A 21,254-nucleotide genomic window follows, 5' to 3' on the forward strand; every position below is an offset into this window, starting at 1 on the left:
TTTTTTAAATTAGACTGTTTTTATCTATTGGTTGATGTATTTTAGTCACCTGTGTAGTTAGATGTTAGCATGTTGCTTAGATAACAACTCCACAGTCTAAGCATTGTCACAATACATAAGCACATGTTTTGGGTAAATAATATTTTTTATTGCATTGAACTAGTTGTATTTATCAATTACATTTTTTTTATTTTATTTACAGAGTTGGATGACAGAGACTGCAACACATAGTACATATAAATATCTATTTTTGTCTATCAGTTAAACTTTTAGTAGAGTTGGACATTAGCATGTTGCTAAGCTAACAACACTTAGCCCTATCACTAAAACACAGTGAACACAAACACTGAGTAAATAATCTAGTTTTTATTAAATTGATTTTATTAGTTTTTATCTATCATTAAAAAAAAAAAAATGTTAGCATATTGCTAAGCTAACAACACAAAGCACTGTGTTACAGTATATATCACACACAGATTGAATCTATTCTTTTTTTATATGCTTAATACTGAATAATTCTACTTTTATCTCATTTCATTCCTCCATCTTGGACTTTTAATTGGTTTTGGAAAAAAAGTAGGGGCCTTTCACACTGAATTTATTTGACCATTGCCCTCACATCTTATGTCTTTCACAGGATCTTGCACACAATGTTCAATGTTCAAAACGAACAATCAAAAAACACCTTCTTTGTGAACAGCCCCTCAATGGATTAACAAAAAAAAACAGTTTTACGCATCTATTTTTCTCTCCGTTTAGCTGTATCTTTAGCCTCAAGTTCTGTGGGCCCTGGTGGTCAGATCGTCCACACCGAGTCCAGTGAGGTCACTCTGAGAGGAGACCCTCTAAATGGGTTCGGGGTTCAGCTCCAAGGTGGAATATTTGCAACAGAGACCCTCTCTGCACCCCCTCTTATCCGCTTCATAGAGCCAGACAGCTCGGCCGAAAGGTACGTCCCAAATGTTAACTCAACCATGTACTCAAAACCCAGCCATCCATGCTCACTCAAGCACATATGAACACTATAAGGTGCCACAATGGACAGAGATTCCATTAAAAATGCAAGCAGATCTTGTAACGATATCAGTGTTTTAATTTTTTTACACTTATGCCTTATGACAGAGTCAGCGTACTCTGACAGTTGAAAATGATCAAGCTGGATGTGATACTAACAGCGAATCTGAGTCAACACTCAGCAGAAAAATCACGTCTTTTATCAGTGATGTTTAAGAAAGAGACTTTCATTTTTAATTTAAGAGGTTGAAATGTGTCTTTGTCACACTTTGTGCTCTTAATGGGAGGGAAATGTCTCCAAAACGAAAGTCAGTCTGAAAGAAAGAATCGCTTTAACATCTCATAATGTTTTTTTCCTAGACACCCATGAGACTAAATGGAGGGCAGATGGATCCTAATTATTATTCTTATTTTATTATTTTCTGAGAAAGAGCCAATACTAATCTTGGACCACTTCTAGAGTTTCACAAGAGCTCTCAATAATGTATCAAATTGCATCTGCCAAAATACCAAAGATTTCAAACAAAAGTCAAAAATCTCAATACGAACTTCACACTTTTCTGGTCAGATTCTTCAGAGAACAAATTATCTGCTCTATGCTATCCACATTCACTTTATAGCTCTAAGCCTTTACTGTTTTATCAGTAGTCTCATTTGGGTCTCATCTTATTTGACCAAAGGATTTTAAGGAGAAACATCTAGCTGATACAAATTTTTGCTAACATTTTGCTAGCTATAGCGTTAAACTTTTATGATAAAATTGGTCTTGTTTTTGTCTCTTCTTTTGGGAGAATTGTAGAAGAATCACCTGAAACTAAGTTGTCGTGTCAGATGCTTTGCTAACTTTTGCTAGCATTTGGTAGTAGTTTCATTAGGGTCTCATTTTCTTTATTCTTTGACACAAAGGTGCTACATCAGCTGTTTGGCACAATTTTTTTTTCCTAACTATGGCTCTAAACTCTTACTGTTTGTCAGCAATTTTCTCATGTTTTTTTTTTTTTTTTTTTGTATTTGTCAGAAGAAATTGTAGGAAACTAAATAGCTACAAAGGTGCTATTACGACTGTTTTGCTAACACTTGGCTAGCATTTTGCTAACTATAGCTCTTCTTACTGAATGTCAACAGCTGTCTCAGTTTCTTTCATTCTTTTTTTTTATTATTTTTATTAAAATGTGTGGTGTTTGGGCATGTCAAGTCAGTTTTTCTCTTTCATAAACACATGGTTTCCAACAGTGACACTGGGCTTGCATATAGAAACCTGAGAAAACAATACACTTACTGTAAATCGTGCATTTTTATCATTGTGTTTGATACAAATCAACCTCTAAAATCAGTTTTTTAGTCAGACTTTTTGACTATTGGCATGAAGTCTGGTCCACTTTGCACATTCTTTTGTCCAGAAACCAGCCATTTAAAAGCATTATTCGAATTACGTGGTCATTCATGAATGTTGGTAACCAAACTGTTGATGATACTGTAGCTATTGGCTATTATGGAAATAAATACTATGGAAATCAATGGCTAATGTCAACTGTTTGGTTACCAACATTCTTCAAAATATCTTCCAAAAAAAAAAAAAGCACTTCACACAGGTGTGGAACGGTTTGAGGGTGAGTAAATGATTTTTGGCAGAACTTTCCATTTAAGGGGTGTTTGGACTGACAGTGATGTAGACGCTGGAGTAAGGGAACAGTAGCTTCTGAGTCCTTCTGTCTTATTTTGATTGGCAGGTGTGGGCTTCTCCAGGTGGGAGACAGAGTCTTATCCATCAATGGAATTCCTACAGAAGACGGAACGCTGGAAGAGGCCAATCAGCTGCTCCGGGATGCAGCTCTGGCCAATAAGGTCACGCTAGAGATTGAGTTTGATGTAGCAGGTTAGTGAGGTCTCACGTTCACCACCAAGCTCTTAAAACAATAATTGCTCCGTTTTCCACCAAGAGTTCCTAAGACATGAATTTGTCACTGTATTTTAAAGCCGTTGCACTTGTGTTTGTACTCGATCATAGTGTTGTTTTTGTTGTATGGCCAGAATCTGTTGTGCCTAGCAGTGGAACATTCCACGTGAAGCTGCAGAAGAAGAGAGGAGTGGAACTGGGCATCACAATCAGCGGTAAGACCTCGCATTGGTAAATTGCAGCGGCTTAGTTTTGACGTCAAGAGTCTGGGGAACTTCTTCATTTAGTTTGGTCAACATTACACCATATTTTGGTAAGAACTTTCGGTTGCACTTTATTTTACAGTACGTGTACTAACATGTAGTTACAGTGTATTTATCTAAGAAAGTTCTGGTAATACAAGGTAACTACATGGGGTAGGGTTAGGTTTAGGTTCAGGGTTAGTACCCAGTTATTACATAGTTATTGTAATTACTATAATAAGTACATAGTATGTACAAAAGTGCTACCGAACTTTTTTTTATCTACAGGCATCACAACTTTTATTTATCTTTCTCACAATAACCTGCAAATGATTTTAACCTGCAAAACACTTAGACTTTGCAAATGTGTTTTTATTCATTTATTTTATTTTTTTTATAAATTGAGGGTTAACATCTGCACTTGCCACCATCACACATGTAATGTTTCCTGGCGATTTGGATACAAAACCTGATTTATTAATCATAATTATACCCAAGCAATAGTTTGTGGATCTAGTTTAAAGGTATGCAAGATAATTTTGTATTATTGTAAATATTTACAAATATATCTTAAAAATAATGGTCAAAAATAAAAAACAATTCAAAGTTAAACCAAGTCACTTTGATGCTATTTTGCTATAGTAATAATAATGATAAGAAAAATAATAATTTGCATACGCACTGCTGATCAAAAGTTTGAAAATTGTTTTTTTTTAAGTTTTTGAAAGTCTCTAATGCTCACCAAGGCTGCATTTGCTTAATTAAAAATACCACAGAAACAGTAATGATATCAAACACTATTACAATTTAAAATAAATGATGGCTTGTGTCATTTAAGGATAAATTTATGCAAGTTCACTTTAGGATTACACATTTGCATTGATGTTCTTAAAGTCATATCACGTATTGGAAAAACAGCAGAATTTTTCATTATGCTTTGCGGATCTGTTAACCCCCAAACACACAAAAAAAACTAAAAAAAACATTTAAACCATTCTTTTTTTGGGGGAGATTTTAAGATCCCTCTCTCCCTGGCCTGTTTTACCATTCTCGGTTTCACTTCTCGAACTCGCCAAGATGTAGTAAAACTTTATATCCCCGAACGCACGGAAAATAAACCCACACAAATGTTTTGACATCCTCTCCGGTCATTAAACACGTCTGCGAATGGGTTTCCCTGACGGAGCATGTCCGTGTCCAGCCCCCCCTGATACGGGGCGTCCCATCTGGTGCGTGTCACAGTGTTACACGAGCCCTGATCAACACAGACTCATTTTTCAGAGCAAGTGTTTACAGGGCTCTCGCAGGCTTTCCGTGGGTCTGTTTACTGGAGCTCTTGGGTCTGTCTGGCTTCTTTCCATCTGAGCGTTGCTCTAAAGCTTCTTTACGGCATAAACACTGAGGCATCATGGGCCATTAAACTTGTATTATACTTGCATGAGGGCTGGTATGAATCACAGGCTTAGCATTCGTACCACAGTCACTCAGTCATCCACCGGTGGAAAGACTCTTGACCGTTTCTGTCAGATTCACTGCTCGAGTGTTTGAGCGCGGTTCTTATCTTGTCCTTCAGATGTCGGAAACATCTTAAAATGCTCTGCTTGCTGTACAGTAGTGTGTATGAGAAACTTTGAGTGGAAGACAAGAGCTCAAATCAGATTTGATTTTTTTAAGTCTAATAAATGTTTAAATTGATGGCTCTTAATTATAATGTAATGTTGAATGGCTATAGATAATGGTTACATTTTAGGGGGAATTTTCATTTTTATTTAATTTTTTTTATTTTTTTTATAGAGAAATTATATTTATTGGTATCAGTGTTACTGGCATTTAGTCATAATAAAAGATGCCATTAAGTAAATATTACAAATATACTGTCTTTATGTGGTTTGTACATTAATTTGAAGATTGTATGTGAAATTATTGCACTATAAAAGCATATTAAAAATGTTATGTTATGTGGGATTTATCTATATTAATTAGTAGTTTTTTATTATTGATTGACAGCACTATATATAAAAATGTATATACTTATAGAAGAAACGCTGCCACTGGACGCAGGGAGTTTTTACATTTGTTATTGAATCCAGTTCTTAAAATGTTTTATTCCATCTGTGCAAAATATTCCCTCTGAACGTCTGGCTCACGCTCAAGCTGGATCCAGATTTGAGTTACATTTTCCCCTTGAAACCGTGTTTGTGGGGGTGTGTTTTAGTGTGTGTTAGTGTGTGTGTGTGTGTGTGTGTGTGTGTGATGTGCTGAAACACTTGTGTTATGTTTTCCCATCTTTCTACAGCCAGTAAGAAACCAGGAGAGCCTCTCATCATATCTGACATTAAAAAAGGCAGCATGGCACACAGGTATGAACCAACTCTTAACAATACTGGCAGAAACTGTTTGAGCCTATAAATATGCTTTCTTTATGTTCAAATATTTCAAATCTTTTACTTAATTTATTATTATTCATTTTTGCATTACATATAAAATATTTTTACTCTTAGAAATTATTTTGCCCTTTAGTTATACAAATATTCATTTTATTTTAGTTTACTGTTTTGCCTTCTAAAATATAAATTCATATTATTTTATTCATTTTTCTACTTTCTGTATGCTAACGTGTTTGCTTATAGAAATGTAAATCCTGATTTATATATATATATATATATATATATATATATATATATATATATATATATATATATAAAATCATAACATAACATTTTATTTTATTATATTATAAATCTATTATATTTATATGAAATATAAAGTTTTATATTTATTATTTTACTACATTTATCTTTATATATTAGTTTTTTTGTTGTTGTTGTTTATATTTTATTATATTTATAATATTTCTTCCTAACACACAAAAAATAAAAAATTGGAATATGTAAAATATCAACTGAAACGTCTGATGCTGAAATATTTCACATATTTTAGATGCAAGAACAAAATGCTAAATATGTGTTTGTAATATCCTGTAGAGGGAGACAAACTCCGCATATATACTTCAGTAAAACTTGGAAGTAGTGTGCCTTCCTTTTTTTTCCCCTTTTTTATGAAATAAAATCAACATTTTATAATCAAAATTATATATATATATATATATATATATATATATATATATATATATATATATATATATATACACATACACATACACACACTAGAATGCATTGATATGTATTTTACTTGTTTTTGTCTTTTTGAAATATAAATCCCTTTTCTTGTTTGTTGAAAAAGCTTTGCGTTGCAGAGAGTCAAGTAGACTCTCAGTTGTTGGCTCGCTCCACAGATGTGCTCAGTGTTTGTTTGTGAGACTGAAGCACGTTTCATGGTTTCTTCCTGCAGAACAGGAACTCTGGAGCCCGGAGACAAGCTGCTGGCCATAGATAACATCCGTCTGGAGAACTGCTCCATGGAGGACGCCGTCCAGATCCTGCAGCAGAGCGAAGACCTGCTCAAACTCAAGATCCGCAAGGACGAGGACAACTCAGGTGTGTGTGTGTGTGTGTGTGTGTGTGTGACCTGCAGTCCAGCTTCAGAACATGCCAAGATCTTGTGAACGTCCTGTTTCATATTCAAAAGGAAAGAAATAGGACCGTGTATCACATAGGGGACATTATTTTGCATTGTGATATTATATTCCTCCCAGTTTATTTTTAATTCTCATCATAATAAGAGTTTACTTTTTAAGTAATATAGTGCATTATTATCCTCATACATACAGTACATTATATTAAACAAATAGGTTTCTTTATGCAAAATACTGTTTTAGAGTAACTTTGATTTATTTATATTATATATATTTATTTAGACTATTCGAAATATAAATCCTTTTTTTATTTTAGAAGTCATCATCATAACGTTTTACATGCTTCACATTACTTACATTTTTATAAATAATGGTTCCAAATGATAAAGATTAAAGCAAAATAAAAATGAGTTCATGGTTAAAAAGTAAATATTACATTATTATCCTGATTATGTATTTGCATAAAAATGTTTGTGGTCCACAAATAGGCTTTCTTTGTGCATAATACTATGTGTTATAGAATCAGGAATATATTTTATAGTTATATTTGCTCATATTTTATTTGTATGTTGTTGTTTTTGTCTCTTATAAATATAATTTTTTATTTTAAATTGTCATTTGTTACTTTTTCTTGTCATTTATACTGAAGGAAATAAAATTCAACAATAAAATACAAAAGAAAATATAAATACATTTAGTTTAGTGTTTTGTCTGTTAGAAATATAGGATGAAATATGAAATATGACCGGGTCAAGTGTTTCCAAAATAAAATCAGTCAATCCAAAATAAAATTCCCTATTTTGATTTTAAACATGTAATTTGAAAATCATACAGAAATCATGTCGGTGTGTAATTCAACATCTGACCGCCAGGTGTCAGTATATTAACGCTTGTCTACTTCAAACGCCAAACGCAACCATAGAGAAAGAATCCTGTCAATCAAACATTGGCCACACCTACTCACTCTTTATTATTACTATTTTCCACACTGAGAACAATAGTAAACCATTAAAAACTATAAAAATAATACAAGGATGGGAATTACGTAGTAACTTTTTTATACCTGTTTTTTTTTTTTGTTGTTATGAGGGTAAAACACCATCTGTGGTCAGAGATGCAGATCAATCGAAACGTTTTATCGTTGCTTTGAAATGAAGATGTCTTTTGTTTAACCTTTGTTTTGTTTCGCAGCACCAGGAGCAAATCAAGAGATGTAAACACTGAGCTCTTCTGTTCACAGTGTTCAATTATTCATTGGATATTCAGAATATGTTGAAGTGAATGCGTGTCAGTTGAGTGTAGTGTGACGTGTGACAGCAGAAGTGTGTCCTCTGTCCAGACGAGCAGGAGTCGTCCGGCTCCATCATCTACACGGTGGAGCTGAAGCGCTACGGCGGCCCGCTGGGCATCACCATCTCCGGCACCGAGGAACCCTTCGACCCCATCATCATCTCAGGCCTGACCAAGAGGGGTCTCGCTGAGAGGTGAGCCACGGGACACACTGATGGACCCTAAACCAAACACACCAGAAGTTACAGAGCTCAATCAGTCTAATCTCACCAGCACCAGCACGGCTCGAAGCACATTTCCTCATTCATCACCCCTCGCAGGAAACATTTCTCTGTGTTTGGCTTCCCATACCCACATGTATCCTCCTCAGCTGCCCTCAAACTAGATACACACGTGCTGCCCTCGCTTTCTGACTCTTACAATGAATTACAGAATTAACAGTGGCAATAATAATAATAATAATAATAATAATAATAAGGGTAATTCGGCTGTATAAAATATTTTTATGTGAATAAAACCCAGTCTATTTGGAATTATTGATTACTCATAATTAACAGTGATATTTATTAATAATAATAATAATAATAATAATAATAATCAGGTTATTTAAGCTAAATGTATTTTTTTATGTGAATAAAACCAGTCAGTTTGGAATTATTGACTGCTCATAATTAACAGTAGTAGTGATGGTAATAATAATAATTATTATTATTATTATTATTATTATTATTATTATTATTATCATCATCATCATCATCATGGTATTTCAGCTAAATTGTAAATTATTAATAAAAAAATGTTAATTTGGAATTATTGATTACTCATAATTAACAGTAGAATTTAATAATAATAATAATTTATTATTATTATTATTATTATTATTAGGGTAATTAAGTCATACTAAATATTTTCAGTTGAATAGAATACATAAATTTAGATGAAATTATTATTATTATTATTATTATTATTATTATTATTATTATTATTACTACTATTATTATTATTAATGTTATTATCATCATCATGGTATTTCAGCTAAATTTTAAATTATTAAAAAAAAAAAATGTTAATTTGGAATTATTGATTAGTCATAATTAACAGTAGAATTTAATAATAATAATAATAATAATAATTTATTATTATTATCATTATTATTATTATTAGTGTAATTAAGTCATACTAAATATTTTCAGTTAAATAGAATACATAAATTTAGATGAAATTATTATTATTATTATTATTATTATTATTACTTTTTGTTATTATTAATGTTTGTGTTATAGCATTATGTTATTATCATTATGTTATAATAAATAGTTATTATAAATATTGTTATATAAATATTACTATAAATAGTTCAAAGGATAATAGTAAATATTAAATATTTTTGCGTAAAAAACAAGTATATTATTATTATTATTATTATTATTATTATTATTATTATTATTATTATTATTATTATATAGCACACAGCTCACAATGTTTTTCTGAATGTTTTTTGTCATTAGTTGATGTTAACAGCCCTGCTAGAGTTTTATACTCATAACTGTGTCCAGCTTCGTTTGCAACGAAAAGCGGCGTCTGTGACTCTAAAATGATATCCCAGGTTCTCATAAATGGGTTATTACATGTATTTGCTGATCCTGATAAAAGGTCATCTTCTGTATGAACTGACCATTAAAGACTATACCACACACACACACACACACAAACACACACACAGCTACTGAGGCCAAACATGTATTGACAATGCGAGCTCCAAATATACAATGCTTCAAAGTGCATTCAGAAACACACAGATGTTTCTTCAGTTATGGACACGTTGTGTCTCCGGTTTGGATTCTGAAAGTCTGGATGATTGTCCACAGCTGAAGAAGCACCAAAGAGTTCATGATTGTGTGGTTGTGCTCTGTTCTCCCAGGACTGGGGCCATTCACGTTGGCGATCGTATTCTGGCCATCAACAGCGTCAGTCTGAAGGGGAAGCCGCTCAGTGAAGCCATACACCTGCTGCAGATGGCAGGAGAAACCGTCACCCTCAAGATCAAGAAACTGACCGACAGTAAGTAGTTGTATTAGTATTGTTGTTATTACCATTTATATTATGTTACTCAGATTTGATCATCAGATAACTGTGATTCCTCCTTCTGCAGCAGATGATAAGAACGATCTGGATAATGAGCTCAGCGATAACGAGGACGACATGACCGACTCGCAGAAGACCAATAAACTGTCGGACATTTATTCCACCACCATCCCCAGCGTGGATTCGGCCATGGAGTCGTGGGACGGCTCGGGGATCGACGGGGGTTACAGCAGCCAAGGTGAGTCCAGTCTCCTCACTTCTCACTCATCTGCTGACAGACTCAGTCAAACGTGTGACCTGATGCTCCTCCGAAGGTGCCTACACCCATCAGGCCGCTGGGATTGCGCTACACCCTCACGAGTGGCGTAACAGCAAGCAGAGGAACAGCACGCCTCCTCCGTCCCGCCGCAAGAACTACCCCTTCAGTGACGGAGGATTCAGTGAGGACGACTGGGACAAAGCTGCCGGGTGAGACATTTTTGGTGATCGTTAAATATTTTAGTTTTTAATGCATTTATTTGAAATTATATTTATCATTTATTTTAGCAATTAACTAATTAAAAATCTGTATTTAACTATAATTTTATAGTTGATATCATACACTTTTTTTTGTTCAAAAGTCTATACCACTTAAGTAAAGGAGCAGCATGAACACTCTGCAAAATTATAAGTTAATTAATACTCGGTAAATCACTACTTATGATGGGGAAGTATTAATATCATAGCAGTCCCTCTTCAGTTTCTCTCAGGATGCTCCTCTGATGTGGGAGCCAGCTGAAGTGCCTTGACCCTCATTGACTGTGATGTGTGCGTCTGCCGCAGATACAGCAGCCAGCCACATGCCGACGGCCTCATGATGGAGCAGGAGGACAGTTTCTGGTGCCAGGCCCTGGAAGACCTGGAGACCTGCGGCCAGTCCGAGCTCCTGCGGGAGATCGAGGTAAACCAAGAACGTCTTCAATCATCTCATGGGTTACAAAATTAACAAATAAGAGGATTGATAGCATTTCTCTGAAGACAAAAGTTGATAGTTTGCAATTGCAGTGTGATGATGATCAGTTATGTAAGAGTCATTTAACACATTAAACAAAAGCACAAATTAATTAAATATCATGAATTAAAGGTGCAGTGTGTACATTTTAGTGGCATCTAGTGGTCAGGTTATGTAAATTTCAGCGGCATCTATCGGTGAGGTTGTGTAAATCTTAGCGCATTTAGCAGCTAGCAGTGAGGTTGTGTAAATTTTAGCAGCAGCTAGCAGTGAGGTTGTGTAAATTTTAGCGCCATCTAGCGGTGAGGTTGTGTAAATTTTAGCGGCATCTAGCGGTGAGGTTGTGTAAATTTTAGCAGCATCTAGCGGTGAGGTTGTGTAAATTTTAGCGGCATCTAGCGGTGAGGTTGTGTAAATTTTAGCAGCATCTAGCGGTGAGGTTGTGTAAATTTTAGCGCATTTAGCAGCATCTAGTGGTGAGGTTGTGTACATTTTAGTGGTATCTAGTGGTGAGGTTGTGCACATTTTAGCAGCATCTAGCAGTGAGGTTGCGAATCGCATCCAACAGCTCAGTCTCCCGCTCACCCCTCCCTTTAGAGAAGCTACTGTGACTGACACAGGTAAAGATGTCATTGGTAAAGATAGCAGAGAGCAATGAGATTGCTTTACAAAGGTAAATCAAGGAATTATATTTACTTAATTATTCAATACATTGATGGTATTGCAAATTTTAATGTACTTGTTTATCATTGTGTCAGTGTTTTATTCACAAGAATAACAAAGTTACGAAATGTGCTCTGTAGAGCATTTTGTCCATTTAGGGCTACTGTAGAAACATGGTGGCGACTTCCATGTAAGGGGACCCGCGGTGTATGTAGATAGAAATAGCTCAATCTAAAGTAATAGAAACATTATGGTTTATTAAGTTGTTTATACACCTCTGAAATCATAGTTACCTGTATGTATATTACATTGAATTTATGTTTAGATTGTTGTAAATATTATGCATTGCACCTTTAATATGTTAATGGTTCTTTTTTACATTTCAAGAAGCAGTAGTCATCATTGCTGGGCAATCGTCTGTAGTTATGGAAATGGAAACTACTGCAAATATCATTTTTGAGATCCTGTTTGATCCAATAGCAAAATATAAATTCCACGATAGTTTTCTATGACCTTCTAAACCAAGAAATGACTCAAAACCTTTGGAAATCAGCGGTTGAGCAATGCTGTACAGTCCCAGTAAATAAAGTCAGATTGTGTTAGTCCGCCGCGTCTTCCACAACAAAGCACTCAAATCTGGCCTGCAACATGAGGAATTTTTCCGTTAACAATTTTTGTATTTAAAATTTTTGGCCTGTGCTTGTATCCTTGCCTTATTTACATAATTCCTGTAGTGAGTCGAGTGCTTAAACACCGCAGACATCGAATGCAAATATACACCGCCACCAGCATTTGCAGGTGGTTCTTGTGAATTCCCTTTTTTAAGTTGGAAATCCCAAATCACCAATCACTACACTCTTGTCACCACAAAATCACACAAAGTCTCTGCATACTGACTGATGTCTCATTTCACGCCTGTTTGCTCAAAACAATGAGCTCCGTTCTTACACAACCAACCGAGGACAGTTACGAAAGCATGGGAAGTGTTTTTATCAGATGTGTGATGACACTGACTAGCGAGGTCAGCCATAGATGACACGTTTCTTCATCGATACCTGACTTTCTGTTTTCCATGGAAGACAAAAGGATATCTTTGTCTCTTTTCAGTAGTGAATGACAGTATAATAACAGTGAATAAATTTTAATGAAGCCGCATGGTAGCTTTATGTGTGCAAAATACTGAAATTGAAATATATTTTGCATCCATGTCTATTCAGATATGCAGTCGTTACAGGTTTCATGTCAATTTTTTGTTAAACTGTAAAAAGTTCAACATGAAATTACAAATAAACATAAATAAACCCCCAATATAAATATTTTAAAGTATTTGTACGTTTAGATCTATAAATTCATATTCATATTAATTATATTTGAAATATTTTGTATATAAAATGGCAGAACTTTTTGGTATTTGTTCATGGAAAAGAGCAGCCAGGACATTCTTCACAATGTCTTCTTTTGTGGTGAACAGAATTAAGCGAGCCATACAGACTTGGGACAACATGAACACTATGTTAAAAGATTATTGGAGTACATTTTACAAGTAAAACACTATTTTAGTCGTTCTACGTAAAACTTTACAGTTCAAGTCAATGTGTTACCTGCCATATCTTTGTTATTGTGAAATTTACAATCAGCTTCTAAATAAGAGTAGTTTCTACAGCTCTTTTTTTCAGTGATGGTGAACTTTTTAAAATACATTTACATTTTTTTTTATTTTACATTTTAGTAAACTTGTATTAGTTTTTGTCATTTGTAGTATTTTGTTTGATTTTAGGTTTTAATAGTTTTCCATTTATTTTATGTTTTAGTTTAATGTAGCACTTAAATTTTACCCTAGCAACTAACCGAAGTTTAGCTAACTGATATATATTTGCAACAAAAAAGGCGTTTTCACTTAAAAACAGATGTGTTGCAATTCTGCGAGGACAAAGGTGAGATAAGGAGGATCCAAAGGGAGTATAAAGTGTAATAACTAAGAGTAAAACAAACACTAGCAAATCAGGAAACACACATAAGCTCAGATCAATGAGGCCTATGATCAACCAAATCCAAAAAGAGAAACGAAGCCTGTGCTAATTCAAAGAAGGGAAGTTGACAAAAAGACTGAATTCAAAGTTTGATGATGATATACTGTTTTTTGATTGGGAGCAATTAATTTCGTAAACAATGTCCAGTACAACACATAGGTTAAGAGAATGGCTGCTTTGTGGTTTCTGAGGGACTTTACAGAAGTATCTGTTGTAGTTATGTTCCCAAAATCACGTATTACTGAAAGTGCAAGCCAGCACAAATCTCAAATTATGTCATGAGGCGTAATGGGCTGCAGCTTTCCAAGTAATCTGCAATTTTTTGTACATTAACTCTGTTTTGAAAGTAATTTCGTAAGCGTTGATCCACACTGATCCTATGTGTATTGGATTGAGTTAGTAAAACCCATTGAATTACAGCTTCAAAGAGGCACAGATGCCAGAACTCACAGTAAACACTCATTTCAGTTGCAGTTCATTGGGCATAAATGGATCTGGAGCTCATTAAATGTAAATGAGGATGGGCTTCACGACTTCTGGTTAATAGAGTTTTATTAAATGAGATAATTAAATAATAATAGGAGCTCCCTATTAAAACTACATATGGCCTAAAGGCCCTCTCCATGACAGGAGTTCATTGCACTGGGGAACGTCGACTTGTGAGAAGGCAGGAATCAATGTTTGTGGTTGTTTTCCACCCGTAGGCGTCGATAATGACCGGCAGTGCCCTGAGTTTGGGTGTAGAGGGTGGAAAGGCCCACGGCGAGACGGTCAACCAACCTCACCTCAGCCCTCTGAGGAAAGCCCCGCATCTCCTCAACGAAACCAAGAACAAGAGCACGCTCCGTATGTCCGAGAAGACCTGGGAGTCACGGAGGATCAAAGAAGAGATCCAGGACATCCTGTCGCCCACACCGTTAGAGCTGCACAAGGTGGGCCAAAACGCAGCATAAGTTGAACACACAGTTGAACAGTATGTGGATCAAGTGTTGGTCAGCATGGGTGGTTTTAGAAACCACTGGGAGTATATATCTTGTCTGAAAATGTCCCTGGGAAAGGGCAGGGAGATTAATCTTTCACTCCTCATTGGTTAATACTGTAGGTGCTTTTTATGCGGTTTAGCCTGACATTTTGTTTTCATGCTAAGAATGTTATTTTTCCCTGTAGATACTTCATGAAGTTCATGCGAAACCGGTAAATGATGATATGCACAGATCTGTCGTATCAGCATAACCTTGGTTTATTTCCAAGGAAAGTTGATATATCCGGGGAGTTACTTTGAAGATTTTGTTTTGTTGTTTTGCTTTTTTGTTTTGTTTTGCTTTGCTTTTGTTTCCCTTTGTTTTTTTTGCTTTTTTTATTTCAGATTGCTAATGAGGTCCTGGGAACTGCTTTGAAAATTTTGTTTTGGAGTTTAGCTTTTTTTGTTTTGCTTAATTGATTTATTTTTATTTATTCATTGTTTTTCTTTTGCGTTTTTTATTTGCTTTGCTTTGATTTTACTGTTTTTATTAGATTTTTTTGTTTGTTTGTGTTGCTTTAGTTTTTGTTTCACTTGGTTTGATTATTTTAGAGGAAAAGCGACATGTCCTAGGAGTTGATTGAAATATTTTGGAGTTTTTGTTTTTAGTTTAGTTTATTTATTTTTTTAAATAGTTTTTGTTGTTTTTTGCTTTTCATTGATTTGCTTAATTTTTTTGTCTTGTTTTTATGATTTTTGTTTTGCTTAGTAGAGGTAGATAAATGCATACAGGTTTGTAAAATTATCTTTAAAATATGGTTAATATACTTTAAAATATGTTGCATAAGATGTAAAGAATGTAATATTCTGCATATTTGTGTCTCATAAATGTTTTACTGGGCAACATGACAATTTTTTTTAGAAACTTAAATAAAGTTAAACTATTTAATGAAATATTTAATTTAAGATAGATAGATATAGTGTTTTTTATAGTCTAGGGACTTATTTTTATGTGAACTGTTCCTTTAAGACTTCAACATCATCTGCTGAACATATTTAGAATAAATTAGCTCATAGCTGAATTGTTCAAATCATTTTGTGTTACACAATTACAGGTGACTGTGATGAAAGACCCAGAGAGCGATGACTTTGGATTTAGCGTATCGGACGGTTTCTTGGAAAAGGGTGTTTACGTGAACATGATCAGACCTGAAGGTCCAGCGGACCGTGCTGGACTCAAACCCTACGACAGGATCCTTCAGGTGCCTCTTCTCAGATCACCACACACTGGTTTGCCAGCATCCCCTCCCTTTCTCCAGCTATATGATCTGCCCAGCTTGGTTAAATATAAACTCAATCTGAGAGGGCCAGAATGAGGTATGAGAGCGTCAGTAGGTGTTTGACTCTGGGAGGACATGTCGAGTTAAACAGTGATTCGACTGGATCTTCTGCGTGGCTACACAGCACTTGTGGTCAAAAAAGAGCATCCCCCTGTTGCTAATCTGCCACACTTCACTGTCTGTGGAAATGATTAAATCTGTGCAAAGATTATACTTAACAGCTCTGGTGTGTTAACCACAGTTGCAACCATAGTTGTAGGTGCTTGCTTTATGGTGTCTGGTTTTGTATGTTTGTTTTCATATTTAATAATGGGTTGAAAATGTCTGAACAAATTCTATTGCAGATAAAGTCAAAGTTACATTAATGTTAGAATGTTAATTATTTTGCATACGCAAACATTTACCAAAGTTGCTAAAACAATAAAGTCTATAAAATCATACGTAAAATTCTGTGAAAAGATAAAAGTCTGTATTTTAGAAAAAAGAAAATTCATTCTAAATATTTTGTCATTAAATCATCATTTGTTAATACTGTAGGTACTTTTTTTCGCAGTTTCAAACTTATAAACGAGTTTTCCTCTCAAAATACTTTATGCAGTTTTATTTTATTATATAAATATATATATATATATATAATAAACCAAGAAGTTTTGATACTCGTGATTTTGTTTTCAAGAAAAACTGACATATCCTGGGAGTTGCTTTGTGATTTGATGTTTGTTTGCTTGCATTTTGTTTCTGTTTCCACTTTTTTTGCATTAAGAAAAAAAGTTTGATTTTAAAAATGTTGTCCTAAATATCTCAAAATTATGTTGATTAGCATATGCTTACGTCAGTGTTATTTATATACTATTATAGTATTTATTCATCTTTTGAAATAATTTTTTTGTTTTTGTTATTTTCAGTTTTCATATACATTTTTCTATTAGTAATTGTATGTAAATTTTTAAATATATTTAAATATAGTTCCCCTTAGATTTATTTTTATTCCAATTTTTAGTTTTTGTCATTTTGGTACTTCTTTTATTTCACTTAGTAGTTAAGAGAATTCAAAATGTAATTTTTAGACTCTTAAACTAAATGATGCTAAACAAAGGAGGCCCTTCATAAAGATGTTGCCATTTATAATCATGTAATAAATCAAAAAAAAGTGTACTGAATCCGATGTTTAAATATATTTCCACCAGGTGAACCACGTGCGGACGCGAGATTTCGACTGCTGCTTGGCTGTGCCCCTCATCACAGAGGCCGGAGACAAGCTCGAGCTGGTGATTAGCCGAAACCCATTAGCACAGCCGGGTGTTGCTCAGCCCCACGACTGCCATCCACACTTCAACCCCGTAGGCCATTCCCGTGAGCACCAGACCAGCACGCTGGACCTGTGACCACTGGGTAACTCAGACTATGACCACACCGGACCATTTGTTACAATCAGAAGAAGCCATCATTCACTGGTTTCATTACAAAACTCAAGTAAACTGAAATATCCAGACTATAAAGAGTGGTCGTGGAAACGAAACAACTAAAGATTTGAGCCAGTTTTCAGTACAAAACTCGAAAGGATCTGAGCCAGTGTTTTTTCTAAAGCAGAACAAAACAAAAAGCTAAAAAAAGATATATTGGACTACTACAATGCATACATGCAAACCATACATGGACTTCGCCCATCGAACCATTTTTTTTCTTTACTATGGAGCCTAGCACATGATACGGGGGAAAATATTAATATAATGGCCACAAAATTAGAATTCATTCTCTTGACTTAATTATATAATAAGTTTTTGTAAATCGTGGTCACATTGTACTGATTCATTCCTTCATTTTCGGAAATCACAGTCACATTTCACTGATTCGTTCCCTTGTTTCAGTGAATTGTATCCACATTGTACTGCTTTGTTTCTTTGTATTTTTTTTTTTTTTATAAATCATTGTCATTTTAATGATTTGTTTCCTCGTTTTAGTAAATTGTGGCCATGCTCTACTGATTCATTTCCATGTTTTAGTAAATTGTGGCCACATTGTACTGATTCATTCGCTAGTTTTGGTAAATTGTACTCTCATTGTACTGATTCATTCCCTAGTTTTAGTGAATCATGGCCATGTTGTACTGATTCATTTTCTCTTTTTCATAAATCATGGTCACTTTGTACTGATTTGTCCCTGCATTTAGTAAATCGTGGCCATGTTTTACTAAATTGTTCCCTCATATTAGTAAATAATGGTCACGTTGAACTGATTCTTTCCCTTGTTTTAGCAAAATAATGGCCACGTCATACAGATTTTGTTCCCTTGTTTTAGTTAACCATGGTTATGTTCTGCTGATTTGTTGCCTTGTTTTTTCAAACCATGGTCACATATTACTTATTAATTTTCTTGATTTAGTAAGTAATGCAATGTTGTGCTGATTCATTTCCCTCATTTTACGAACCTCAAACGAAGGTATGATTTAGTGTAATGTGATTGCATTCACTTTAAACGAGGAAACATTTAATTTAATTTTGAATTTGTGGCCAAGATGTCTATTTTTGTTTTCCTACAATTTTCTTTTCTTTTTTGTTTGGTGTGTTTCTGTTTACTTTATTTATTTTTTGATAAAAACACTGTGTTCAAATGTTTACAAAAAAGGAAAAGAATTCTGCTTTTGAAGTAGATCGCCATTAGACGTAAACATTTCTTATGTTTCCATTTTCAATGGCAAGTGCTTTTACTTCCAAAACAAAACTACAAATTAAGCTTTATTTTGGTTTTAGTGATGGATGAGTCACTGCAGGAATACCTTCGAGCACACATTGTACTTTCTCCCAAAACACCGCCATTCTTTGTTCCCTAAACGCATAAACATTATAGACTCCCTACAAATAAACTTAAATTTGCCTCTGTTTGCCTCAGACACAAACATACAAACAAGGCTTCAGGCCACAAGTGCAAATGACAACAATGCACATGATGACTGCCTGCTGCTTTAAAACTAAAGTTAATGTTTGATATTGCCAACAAAGACTTCACAGCATCTGTCAACAACAACACGTTTCTTATTTCTCAGGAGTATGCATTTTACATGAATAGGGTATATTTTAGTGTGCCATTACTTTTTATTGCAATAGTCATAAAATCACATACATCACATATATATATATATATATATATATATGTATATATATATATATATATATATATATATATATATATATAAATATAATATATTTGATTAAATATGTTGCATAAAATATTATTTAACAAAAAATGGCACGTACATAGTTTTAAACATTTCATAGTCAGTCATTTCTCATTTAAAATTCTTGTTTTTTAAAATAAATATTAGTCATTTCAGGTTATATTGCACAATATGCATTTATATATATATATATATAAATGCATATTGTGCAAAAAAACCTGAAATTGTCATTGTCATTGACTTCTTGAAAAGCTTATCATAGTAAATATTGTGGTAGCCCTACCTTTTCTCTCCACATACCTCTATTGATCTTTTAACACCAAACTGCTGGACAATGTAGCATTCGTCCAGTCACCACAAACGTCCAGGCCTCAAGGGCACGTTCTTTCACGGTAGACTGTCGCCAGGCTGCCATTTGCCACCACTGGCCAAATATTACAAATGTTTCCGCCACAGGCTATTTCAGACACATCAGATCAGGAGAGTTTGTAAAGCCGTCACATCGTTAACTCGTGTTCCACACTCGTGGGGCACCGAGGTTTTACAAAGTCACGTCTCGTTGGACATGTGCGGCCCCACTAAACATTTATCTAGTGTTTCACAAATGTGAGATTCATGGACTCCATTGGGCTGTGTGTGGTTGAATTTCTCTTGACAGCTGAGGGGGGAACTGAGGACGTTTAGTGTCGTCTGTCATGTTGCATGTTTGAATCATGGAATATTTTGCTGCTATTGAAAACCGTTTCACCCCACAAGAACATTTTATGTGAACAACTGGTTAAAGTTAACTTGATGATGGTGTGTCTGATCCCTTTGTGTGTGTTTGTGAGCTTAATGTATGGAATACAGTGTCTTTGAAGTTTAACGGAAACCACTGTTAAGGATGCCTCCTGACAAGGTTTGGGAGTCAATAACCGGTTTTATTCTGGGAACTGTTTCCATTTTTTTTTTTCATATGCAAAGGGAACTCTGTGTCCTAAGTACTCGAAAAACAGACAAGCAATGTATTTAATTGGGTTTCTCAATAACCACTGTTAAGATGCTTCTGGGCTAGATTTATGGATTTAGAAGCATTTTTATTCTGGCAATTGGTTCCATTTTTTTTTGGCAATGGAACACTGTGTTCTAAATACTCTAAAAAACAAAAACATTGTCTTTAATTGGTTTTACGTTTCCAATATACATAGTTTGGACAGAACTTACAGAGTATTTTTTTTATCCTGGGTGAAGAAATGTATCATTTTTCATATCCAACTTTTATGAAGGGAAGAAATAGTTAATCCAAATTCTGTCATTATTTACCAAAATTATTGCCAATTTTTAGTACAAAGCTATCATATGTGCTTAATGGACAAGGTCACTATTATGTTGTTTTTCTTCCATTTTTTTCTTAGTGTGAAAAACATTTTTCTTTTTTTTTAGGTCAAAAGAACATTTTTCCATTGTAAAGAACCTTTTATGAAATGGACCATTTCCGTGGATGTTACAGTTTCCTGATGGAACCATCAGTGTTAATAAAGAACCTTTATTTTTAAGAGTGTGAGTAAATCTGTATGGGTGGCAGACTTAAATGTTTCTTGGTTCACCTAATAACCATAAGCAATGATCAGCTCAGTTATATCCTGTTTTCCCCCTCATACAGGACTTCCTCCCTTGTGTGATTCAAACAGTTTTCCCACACTTAAAAGTCTGATTTGGGGGGTTATTTCTTCTTCAGTGTGGTCTTGTCCACACCAAAGCACTTATACCCAGTAATTATTTGTGGATTAGGTGAATTTATTTCCTCACCCTGCAGTCTTTACTACCATGTTGGAAGCACAAGCTAAATCTATTTGCAGTTAAGTAGAAAGCACTCATTGTTCTTCAAGACTTTGTTGAACAATCAGAGTCTCTGTTCTGGCCCATTGCATTAGGAGTCTACCCAAGGCTTGCTCCTAGGCCCCTTTAAGTTTCAGTTTTTTTTTCTCCCCTCTACCTTCCTGCCGTTTGCGTAATTCTACTCACTGCCTCCAAAAGCTGACTACAAAAGAG

The 21,254-nt window shown here is 34.5% G+C and overlaps 1 protein-coding gene across 4 annotated transcripts in view; it reads left to right on the forward strand.

The window, feature by feature from the left end:
* The window catches only part of LOC127988434 (glutamate receptor-interacting protein 2), a 116,920-nt gene extending 98,845 nt beyond the window's left edge, over nt 1–18,075 (forward strand). For 3 of the 4 annotated variants that reach the window (XM_052591192.1, XM_052591194.1, XM_052591195.1), the window contains exons 12-24: nt 760–949; nt 2,745–2,890; nt 3,046–3,126; nt 5,450–5,513; nt 6,505–6,650; nt 8,028–8,172; nt 9,900–10,039; nt 10,131–10,301; nt 10,378–10,531; nt 10,886–11,003; nt 14,452–14,679; nt 15,824–15,970; nt 17,236–18,075. In XM_052591192.1, coding sequence (XP_052447152.1) covers nt 760–949; nt 2,745–2,890; nt 3,046–3,126; nt 5,450–5,513; nt 6,505–6,650; nt 8,028–8,172; nt 9,900–10,039; nt 10,131–10,301; nt 10,378–10,531; nt 10,886–11,003; nt 14,452–14,679; nt 15,824–15,970; nt 17,236–17,433 — 1,928 coding nt within the window. In that variant the 3' untranslated portion in view covers nt 17,434–18,075. The remainder of the gene's footprint in view (nt 1–759; nt 950–2,744; nt 2,891–3,045; nt 3,127–5,449; nt 5,514–6,504; nt 6,651–8,027; nt 8,173–9,899; nt 10,040–10,130; nt 10,302–10,377; nt 10,532–10,885; nt 11,004–14,451; nt 14,680–15,823; nt 15,971–17,235) is intronic. The other variant, XM_052591193.1, reaches the window with a different exon arrangement.
* Nucleotides 18,076–21,254: the final 3,179 nt, after the last annotated feature.

The sequence above is a fragment of the Carassius gibelio genome, chromosome B22 (assembly GCF_023724105.1).
Source record: "Carassius gibelio isolate Cgi1373 ecotype wild population from Czech Republic chromosome B22, carGib1.2-hapl.c, whole genome shotgun sequence".
Classification (NCBI taxonomy): Eukaryota; Metazoa; Chordata; class Actinopteri; order Cypriniformes; family Cyprinidae; genus Carassius; species Carassius gibelio.